This window comes from Fukomys damarensis, unplaced genomic scaffold (genome assembly GCF_012274545.1).
Source record: "Fukomys damarensis isolate Sample0158 unplaced genomic scaffold, DMR_v1.0_HiC HiC_scaffold_11, whole genome shotgun sequence".
Lineage (NCBI taxonomy): Eukaryota > Metazoa > Chordata > Mammalia > Rodentia > Bathyergidae > Fukomys > Fukomys damarensis.
The window spans coordinates 43,720,604-43,731,143 of record NW_022900923.1 but is presented as its reverse complement, the minus strand read 5'-3'; the positions used below and the strand labels follow the sequence as shown (position 1 = coordinate 43,731,143).

General features: G+C 48.6%; 1 protein-coding gene across 4 annotated transcripts in view; it reads left to right on the top strand.

Moving 5' to 3' along the window:
• The first annotated feature begins 8,447 nt into the window (after positions 1-8,447).
• Positions 8,448-10,540, top strand: part of Lemd1 (LEM domain containing 1) — a 26,467-nt gene continuing 24,374 nt past the window's right edge. For all 4 annotated transcript variants that reach the window (XM_010613060.2, XM_033762217.1, XM_033762216.1 and 1 more), the window contains exons 1-2: positions 8,448-8,511; positions 9,861-9,969. In XM_010613060.2, the coding sequence (XP_010611362.1) occupies positions 9,888-9,969 (82 nt within the window). In that variant the 5' untranslated portion in view covers positions 8,448-8,511; positions 9,861-9,887. The remainder of the gene's footprint in view (positions 8,512-9,860; positions 9,970-10,540) is intronic.

Here is a 10,540-nt window from a genome sequence, read left to right as displayed (position 1 = left end):
GGTCCTGGCAGGGCTGCGGGCTGCAGGGTGCGGGCCGGGCCGGGCCGGGTGGGGTGTGTACGTGCGGGGAAGACTTTCTCTTCCTTTGGCGCGCAGGCTCCTCCTGGCCCAAGGAAACGACGCATCGCATGTCAGAGGGAGCTCTGTCCTGTTGCCTCCTCTGTATGGATGCCCACCTGCTCCTTGCCCCGATGACCCTGCCTCTGCAAGTTCTCCGGAGCCCTCCGTGCCTCCTAGCTGTACCCTTGGGTGCATCCCCAGGCCTCAAAGACCACGACTCCACCGGCTTCAACCTAGGTGTTATTTTGAGGACCAGACGCCCCTGTCCCCTCAGCCAGATATCTACACAGCCTTCCTAGGAGGGAAGGAGCGGATTCGTCCGGAGCCGGGCACCGTGGGGCAGACCCGAAGCTAAAAACCCTTGGGTCTGAAAACAGCAGAGAGAATGACTTGTCCTCAACGACAGGGCTTTCAAGAGTTCATTTTTCTCTGCAGCGAGGGACCTGCCGGCCTGGCACTCCGGATGCTTCTCTCTGTCTCCCTTGCTTTCTCAGGGCCACAGGGATTTGAGTCAGATGCTGGCTGGCCCCGCTGCCATCAATACGTGTCCCAGCGCTGTCCAATGTCTGCTCTGTAATGAGTCGTGCTTCGGAATGTCACCTCTGTTAATGGGGAAGCGGCACCTGGGCACAGCCGGGAGCACCTCTCTGTCTTCATTAGGCAGTCCGCCGCCTAGCTGCCGGCCACCCTCGCTGGCTGACAGATGATGGGAGGAGAGTGAGAGCCGCAGCCTCCTGCTGTCCAGGATTCATTCCCAGACAATGACCCCGAATGCCCGCCCTCCCCCCAAAAAACACCAAAATAGGCAGCTGAGAAAAATGCCCTTCTAGGCATGGTGTGGCAAGGACAGGAGATACAGAAGCTAAAAAGCAGGCTCAGGCAAGAGGAGTCATTTCTGGAGACGGACACCTGTCCTGGCCACTCTGATCTACCATTCAGGTGGCATTTGGGGGGCTCTTCCTTCCCCCCACCCCAGCTATCTCCAGGCGCCACCTTTTATGGCTCTTGTAATGAACCCATCCGCCATGCAAAAGTCACCAAATGAGGGGATCATGATTGTTCTCATTCCAGACTTCCCTTGAGTCCATCCCTGTATATCGCCTCCCAACAAAATCCTGGTTCTTTGAAACCCCAAGTCTTCTGAAGCTGAGCCTTCCTGAGCCAATGGGGCCTCGAGTTGAACAGAGCCACAGATGGCTTGAGACATTTGCCTAACCTAGAGGAGTCCTTGAAAATGACCACCACCAATACCATATTCCCTTGGTCTGGCCCCGTGGACCCACCCGTCCCCAAGGTCATGGTTAGTAGTCACAGCATCCTCTTTGACTCCTCACAGCCTGAGCAAATGAAGCCGGATTCAGAGGGGTCCTTTGGAACTCTCTAGGCAACCAGAATGGAGCTGAGTTGGTGGCCGTGGTGGATGGTCCTCTGGGACTGCCTGAGGCATGGTCTAACCCAGCAACTGATGTGTAGTTGGCTTCCTGATAGGGGCCGGTGGCAGAAGTGGCTTCCCTTCCCAGGGCCTTGCTTAAGAAGGCTAGAAGGGGCCCATATGGGAGTCTGGCTTTTCCCCACCTGCTGAGATATTCAAGCCAGAAATCCGAGTCATCTTTGTCATCCCCGCTCCCCACCCCCTTTCCATCCATCGTCAAACCCTAAATCTCTCTCTCGCCAACCTCTCCCCATGCCCGCTGCTACCACCTTAGCCCAAGCTCACCCTCTCCCTGGCCTCTCCGGGCTCACCTGCTTCCTGTGTTGCCCTGCTGCTCCAGCCCTCCCTGGCTGTTCTAGCAGGATGAACACAGGTCTCCCTGGACACCCAGGCTAAGTGGGGCGCCCGGTTCCCTGTTACCTCTACCACCCCATCCCCGTTACCACACTCTGGAGCTCGCCAGCTTGCTGCATTTGCCTGTTGGCCTGCTTCTCCCACTACCCAGGGGCCAGGTGCTTTATTTACCCTGAATCCACAGTAACAGAAACAGTGCTAGGAACATGCAGGACTCAGGAAATAATGAATGAATGAAGGGTCTGCTGCAACCTAATGATATCCCTGTACCCAGTCCTGCCCCATCCTTACTGTCCCCGCCATAGCAGCCAGAGGAATCTGTCTCAGACATACATGTCATCATCAGTCTCCTGTTCAAAGCCCTTTGGTGACAGGATCTGTAGAGGACTGGAGTAGTAGAAGCAGGGTGACGGACATGTGTGTGTTCCATTTCGCTTTCTGTACTGACTTGTAATTTACATCTCTGAAAATGTTTTGAGATTTTAAATTGTGGAAGCAAACACCTCCATAAAAAACCTTCAGTGGTTCCCACTGTGTCCTTGGGATGAAACCAAAGAATTCTTCAGCTTGCTTCGCTGTCCACCCTCTGCCGGGCTTTCCTCCTGCCCACTGCTGGTCACCCAGGTGCTTTCCACACTTAGGATGTTCAGGAAACACCGTGATTCTTCCTAGTACCAGGAACAGTTACAACTGCTGAACTGTCGCTTTGATTCATTTTATGAGTATGGAATGGACTAGAATTTTCGTGTGCTGCTGGACTGCCAAGTCAAGCTGGAGGTCCTCTGACAGGTCCAGAAGTGGACCGCCAGGACGTCCATCTCTCTTGGCCTCATTCCTTCTCCATTTGATGATGCAACTTTTAAAGCCTCCTTTAGTTTCTACTTTTATTATCTCCCTGTGGCTGTTTTCCAGTATTTGTGGTACAGAGTGTCCTTTCAGCCAAGGGAATTCACCTCTCCTCGATTTAAAATGACAGAAGTGGGGCCGGGGATTTGGCTCAGTGGTTCCACTGCCTGCCTTGCAGGCACAAGGGCCCGAGTTCGATCCCCATTACAAATAAAAAAAAAAAAATGACAGAAGTGGATGTCCCACCACACCCTTGCCATCTTGATCTGTCTCATCTCTTATTAAAAGACGGTGCCTCTGGCTGGGCATGGTGGTGCACACCTGTAAGTAATCCCAGCACTTGGGAGGCTGAGTTTTGATGCCAGCCTGGGCTACATAGTGAGTTCAAGGCCAGCCTGAACTGCCTGGTGTGACCTTGTCTCAAAAAAGTGGGGAAAAAAAAGAGGAAGAAGAAGAAAGAAAAAAGATGGTGCTTCTGTCTGAGTGCTCCTGCTGTTGAGAGAGCTCACTTCTTGCTATAAGGCCATCCCTGTGGCGGGTTCTGTCTCATACGCGCTTTGAAAAAAAGTAGGTCCTGGCCTTTATAATGAAGAGGAGCTGCTTTGAGATCTCCCAGGTAGAGGGGTGGACTGAAAACCTAAGTGAGCAGGTCTCCCTTTACCATCATGCATGCCAGCAGGGTACCCCAGTGCCACCATGGCGCAGTGATGGGGACGTTCTCCCAGCTCACCCTTGGGAGTCCTTACCATGTATACCTGCACTGTCCCAGTTCTCCATAGTTCCAGCAGGAATGTACGATTCCTATTTCCGTGTTGCAGGTGAGGAAGCCAGGGCCCAGGGTGACAGAGCCGGTGCAGGCCGTGGTACAAAAAGTCCAGGATATGGACTGAGGCTGCTCTGCCCCAGAGCCCGTGCTCCTAATCTTTCTAAAATTGCCTTCCAACATCGCCTGGGGCTTCCTGAGCTCCTGGCTGGATGCTCACCTAGTTCAGGGCCACCCTGCAGTCTCTCCACTACTGTTGTTAGCTCAGGAGACGAAGGTGAGGAAGCCACTATCTCCCTTCCTGTCCTCTGCCGATCCAGCCTGCCCTGCACTGCTAGATCACTGCCCGGCAGCTCCGGGTCTTCCCAGGACACACTTCTTCAGAGGCCTCCTGCCGTCCGCCCCCCTGGACAGCAGAGAGCGCTGAAATGGAAAGATCCTCGAAGCAGAGGGATGTGGCCCTTGTACTTCTCCAGAAATCCCTGAGCACGCTGCAGACTGGTTCAAGCCACATCCATCCAGCCGAGTGCTGTCCCCATCCCTGTTCCTAGGCCTCTGTCTGTGACATGTCCCTGCCTAGAGACTTCTCTCTGCTTTCTGCTTTTGGTCCCACTCTTTTTGGTTTTTTTGGCACTGGGGATGGAACTCCGGTCCTTGTGCTTGCAAGGCAGGCACCGAAACCACTGAGGTAAATCCCCAGCCCTTTGGTCCCACCCTTTGGTCCCTCTCTGAGCCGCCTCCAGGGTGCCATCCCTGAATACTGCCCTGAGTGCTCAGTGGAGATTCCTCTGCTTCTGAACTTCTAGAACACTTAGAACTACCGCTCTGTTGACATGTGATTAGGAACTTTGACTCCTTTGGTTTTTGTAGTCCTGGGGGTGGAGTCTGGGGCCTTGCTCATGCTAGGTAAGTGCACCTGTCTGAGCTCATCCCCAGCTCCTGAACTTTGATGTGTCACTCATCTTTTCCCTAGTGTATTTTGGCTTGATTCTCTGTCCAAAATGTAATCTCTGAGGTCAAGAACCTCACCTTAGATGTCTCTCCCTCCCCACAAATTATCTAAAAGTTCTTGCGTATGGTTTATGTGTCATAAATCTCTAGCGGCAGAACTTGTAGTATACCAAAATTGAAATCTCTCAGCATCAAAGATCTGGTTTTTCTTCACACAGGAAATGAAGTCTGGGACCCTTTGGTTTTAAGAAGCAGCTCAGAAAACAGGGTGGATGGGTAGCTTCCTACTTCTGTGTAGCAGTGAAATATTTCCTCGAATGGCATTCATAAGGTTCTGGTGTAAAGCAGAGGAGGGCGGGTTGTTGTGGACACCTGGGAGTGGGGCTTCTCTCTGCCCCCCAGGACAGCTCCAGGCATCTCTGAGGAAACCTTGAGCTAGTGTATCCTGGTTTGAAATTGCTAGGAAAGAGCACACTTATTCACGCAGAAGGATTTACTAATTTGGCTTACCAAAAGAAATTAGGCGCACTCATTTTATTAAAAGCATATTTGTTGTTGTGTTCATAAAATGGCAATTAAGTGACCCCCCCTCCTTTGTTTAATACAGATTTGCTGGTTTTTTCCTCCATTAACCTTGTTCATGCATATTATCTCCCAGGGAAAATGCTTCACCGGAACAGGAAAAGGGAGCAGCCTCTGCTTTTCTCCTCTTCTCCTCTTCAGTAGTGGCCAGGTGCCTGGCATGTAGTAGGTGCTGAACTCCCAAAGGGCCTGAGTCTAATATTTCTGTCAGAGAGCCAGATCCCCCCACCCCACCCCATTGGGCCAAAGTGAATTTCACTGTGGCCTTGGCTCCTCGGGCTGCCCAGCCAGCCTGCTCCCCCTTTCCCTGCCTTGCTGGAGTGGGGCTCAGAGAATATTAGTTAATTTTAATATTGGTCTGAGAAAGATTAATTAGGAAGGCAAATTTACTCTAAAAGGCATAATTAATCCCAAAGCCAAAGACAGGAGAGTTATGGATTGACTGCATCGCTCTGCCTTCAAGCTGTGTGGATAACCAGGAGTTGGAGGGATGAGTGCAGACTAATTTTTAAAGTGTCTGGGCTGGGTAGGACAAACTCCACGTTGCTTCTTATGTAAGCGCGCTCCCGGCTGAGACAAAGGGTCTGTCCTGAGCTCAGCAGCATCTGTGCCAGTGAACGGAAGTGGAAACACCAACCAGATGATGTCCTGCTTGGCTCTTCCGCCTTCTCGGCCATTAGTGAATCACGCGTCTTCCTCTCTAGTCCTCCCCAGACCGAATCATCACCTTGCTCCCTGCTGCCCTAACCAAGTGGTCCTGTAGCCACCGGACTCTGCCCTACCAAGCCATCCTCCGCTCGGTGTCACATGAAATGTCCATGTCCCACTTAGAAACTTCCAGATGTACCAAGGCTCCTTAGCAGGGTCCTCGCTGTGCTTCACAAAGGCGCCCCAACCTCTCCAACCTGGCCGATTTCCTTTGTTCCCCACACCCCTCCGCGGTCCACGGCCAGCCCCTCCTGTGACACGACCTTGTGAAGTCTCAACTCTGTGGAAACCTTTGATTCTGCTGACACCTTATTTTCTTATTTCTCATAATTATTTGTTTTCTCTTAGAGACAATGAGCTCCTTCAAAGACTGTAGCTTTTGTATGTTGTAGCCTCCTCTAGTTCTCCCTGTTTTAGGCCAAGCGTAATGCCTATCCGATAGCAGCTGATCAATAAGTAGTGGCTGAAACGCACTGGTCGACTAGCAGTTTCAGCAGTGATTGCAGCAGGTTTAGATGTCTGAGACCCAAACCTGCCCCTCACTCCCCACCCAGTCAGTAGTAAATTCAGCTTGATGTATCTGGGGAAAGTACTGTATTCCACTTCTTTTTGCTTTAATAGCTGAGCCCAGAGGCAGGTGGCTTCAAGAGGAGGGTTATCTGAGAATGGTGAATGATGAAAACTTCAGACTGACAGCTGCTGATCTTTGCTTTAGCTGATTTTCCCCTTTGCAAATGGTTATTGGCAATTGAAACTGCAAATCTACTATCTGCTCCTCTATGTAAATTGCATTTACATTTAAATTGTGCATTCTTCTGAAGGATGGGGTTACTAAATAACTGGCAGATTAAACTTGAGGAGAGGAAATTGTGCCCCACATCGAACCTGAGACTGAAGTAACATCTGGCTTTTACTATTTCCGTTATTTCGGTTTAATAACAGCATGCGGCATTAAGGGAAGAGAAATTGGATCTACATTTTAATGAAAAGAGGAAGCTCTCAGGATTTAGATACCTTATCATGCTGAATACCTAGTCGATTGGCAATTAAAACTTGCTTCCCTCAAGAAATGTCATGAAACATCTTTGCAGCTCTGGAGAGAATAAAAAGCAAACAAACAAAAAACCCCAAGCTAATGGCCACGACTATACAGATAAAGCTGAGAGAAAAGCTCCACACTCCGAAGCCAGGTATTTCAGGATTCCGCAGAGTACAGGAATTCTTCAACGGCGTAACACTGCCAGTAGGATCATGGATACACATAAGGCAGATCTTTACAAAAACAGCTCAGACAGAATGGTTCACACATGGTAGGGGCTCAACCCCCAGATGTTGATTGCCAGCATCTGGTTTAATCCTTTCTCAACCTGCTTTGTTTGAATTCTCAGAGGTCTGACCAAGAAAATATTCGAGAAATGTCTATTTCATTCCAGCAGTCTTGCTGTTTAAAATGGAAGCAGTTCCACCTGCTGGTTGCTTTTCTGTTGTAAGCAGTTCTGGGAAATGTAAACAAAATGCTTGTGCCTCCTAATAAACCAAGCCTATCATTTATTTGCTTTGATGGGAACAAATGTGTCAATTTTCAAAGTCTTTGTTTGGTGAATCCCATGTTTGGATGTTGGTAAACATTACACTGTGTGTTTGTATGGAAACTGATGCTCCATTCAGTAACTTTGGAGCTGGCTTGGGAGCCTTCCTAACCATCCCCCCAGAGATGCTCAGCGCTTTCCCAGGATCTGAGGAGGGTTGGAATCCCTTGGTGAAGTGTAAATGCCATGGAAGAAACTGGATATGGAAACTCTCAGAGGAGAGGACTCAAGATTAATTGGACTGACTGGGAACATGAATATAATGCCGCCTTGTGTGTATTGTGCCCTTCTCGACAGAAGCATGCAGACTACTGCAGTCATGCCCGTCACAGGTGCAGAGGAGGGGACACACTGGGGTTAGTAACTTATTGGATCCTATCTCACCCAGCCGGCAAGTGACAGAGCTGGGGACCCACTCTAGGCAGGCCGGCACCCCTGTTCTCTGGACTCCTTCATGTGGTTCCCTCCTCTCCTTTATTTAGCCAGTGCAGTGGCATGGCGTTTTCTCCCTTCCCTTTTGTCTTGTACAGTTGTTTCAGAAACTGCAGCCATCTTTGAGGATATGCTCAAGCTGGTGGTCTGCTGGATCTTTCCTTTGACAACCACAAGAAACCTACTGCGGGGAGATGACAGCACCTGTCTCAGCTGTCTTACAGGAGCGTCCGGTGAGTGAAAAGAGACATAAAGAGCTTTGAAAAGGCTCAAACCATCCAACTTCTCCAGTGCACCATTCGTTGCCCTCCCTCCATCCTGATTCTTATTTTCTTAAGGGAGCAATCCTTAAATTTAATATAGTTTTCTTCCACTTTTCAATTTTCCCTAGAGTTCGCGGCCACCTAGTACTGGGGATCTCTTGATGGTGGCCTAGACTCTGGCGTGTTTCTCCTCCTCATTTCTTGAGCACTGTCACCACTTGGTGGGTAGCAGCTCCTACTTCCTGTGACTAATGACAACGTCTCTGACTCTCTTGACATTTTCTCACGGCGATCTGCCTATGAAGTCAACCAGTTGCTTCCTTCTGTTTGAACTTGGTTTTAAATTAATCAGCAGATTTTCACATCAATCTGTTTCCATGCGGGTGACTGATGTCACACTGCCAGTATTATGATTACCATAATATCTAACAAGCAAAGAGGGGCTGGTTGCTAGTGGAGACCCACGGGTGAAATTCATCCAGCTTCAGTAACCAGTCCAGTTGCATAGACTTTAGATAGCCATGTGAAGGGGTAAGTGGATTAATCATCCAGTTGGATTTCATTTGAATATTTTTCTTCCATGTGCATGTTCCCTCTAGGCAATTGCCTAGTGTCACTTGAAATTGATGAGGGCTCTTCGGAAGTTATTTTTGGGGAGCTGGGGAAACAGACAGCTGTTCTCAGGAACAGATGCCATAGGCTCTGCCTAAGCTAGCCTCCAGTAAAGAAAAAAAATCTGAGGTGCCGAGGGGCAGTACCCCATTTCTTCCTAGCATTAGGCTGTTCCTTAGTGCAGCTTCCCAAACACAGAGAGGAGGAAATTAACATTTACTAAGCACCTACTGTACACAAGAAAAATAAGCTGTGCTTTAAGCTGAAAGCTGTTCAGGTAGGTGCTCCTGAACGCTGGCATATGAGACAATTCATGGCTTTTTCTAGCTTGTATACAATATTCTTCCTGATTGGACATTGACTGATCACCAATAAAAGCAAAGTCATTGCTAAAAATTGGTCTAGATTCCTCCTATGCTGAGTAATTATCTTGTGGTCGTTTTCATGGCAATATCAGAAAGCCTTGAAACATGGTAGAAATGGGGTACAATAAGTAAGCTCCTAAATTAAAAATCTCTGTTAAAAGCCTTGACAAATGGGTCTGTCTTCCTCACGATTTTGTTAAACGGGTGGAGGGCTTGGTTTTAGGGAGATCAAGAGATCAATGGGATAAAACTGATTAAGCTCGAGGCTGCGGAGGGTTGGAAGCCAGATCAAGGCTTGCATAAATCTATATAAATCAATTTGTGTGCCAGAGAATGAATAGTTGACTTTTTTCAAATGCCAATTCAGCAATTACAAAGTCTGCTGGTGGTTAATTAAAAACTACCATCTCGTTATGCTCAGAGTTAAATTGCAAGTGTGAAAACTACTACTGTTCGCAATAACCGAATGCTCTGTACTCTCTGTACTGTCATCAAAAGGAGGGCAGGGATAAATAACTTTTATTTAACTCACTAAAAAAATCTCTCTCAGCACTTTCATATTTAATTAACTTCTTATCTTCCCGGAGAGTGAGCCTTACGCACAGTTCCCGAGCAGTAATGGAAATATTTGCTCATTTTGTCCAGAAGGTTTTTTTCCTCACATTAGCTGGGTGGAGGAGTCAGGACGTTGGGTAGAATGACACCCACTGAAAGCTCTGCGTGCAGGGCGCTCGTGCTAGCAGGGCCTGATGGCAGAGAACGGCGGAAGTGGTCCCGTGTGCTTCTTCGTGACTGCACCTCCAAGAGTGGGGAGGCAGCTTTGCAGACCCTTCTGTGGCGAATGCAGCTTTGGCACTTATTCATGAGGCTGTCTTAAAGAATTCGGTGTTGTACCATTTGCAGGATTCCACTGTCAGAAAAGAGGTCATCATGGTGGACGTGAAGTGCCTGAGTGACAGGGACTTGCAGAAGCAGCTGAAGAAACTTGGGTTTTCACCTGGCCCAATATTGCGTATGTATACACGGATATAGGGTCTAAGGTATAAGATGTAGGGGATCATTTACAAGCTGACTGCAAAGATTTAAAACAGGCCGTGGTAGGAAGAACATATGCAATAAACACCGTACAAATTATGATAAGGAAGCTGGGCGTGTAGCTCAGTGCCCAGTACCTAGTATGTGTGGGGCTCTGCATTCCATATCCGGCACCACCCCCAAAATGAACAGGAAAACAGAAAATCACACATACAGAGGGAAGAGCCTACAGTTTAATAAGTATGGTACCAGAGAGGAGGAATTTTTTTTCTTTTAACAGTGAAAAGCCTGATGCTATTTATTTATATTACCTTGCTTTGTTTTTAGTGTGTGCTCTATATTAACTGTTTACTCATGTATTTATTGTCTACATTCCCCATACATATAGTAGGGTAGGATCTGCAATCATGGCCATCTTGTTCTAAGATATATTCAATGTCTGGGTCTGTGGCTAATGCATCTATGTGTTTGTGGAAGAGAAGTGAGTTCAGTGGCTGTGGGTCTGCTGCATTTAAAAAACTATAGGGAAGCTGGGCATGGTGGGGCAT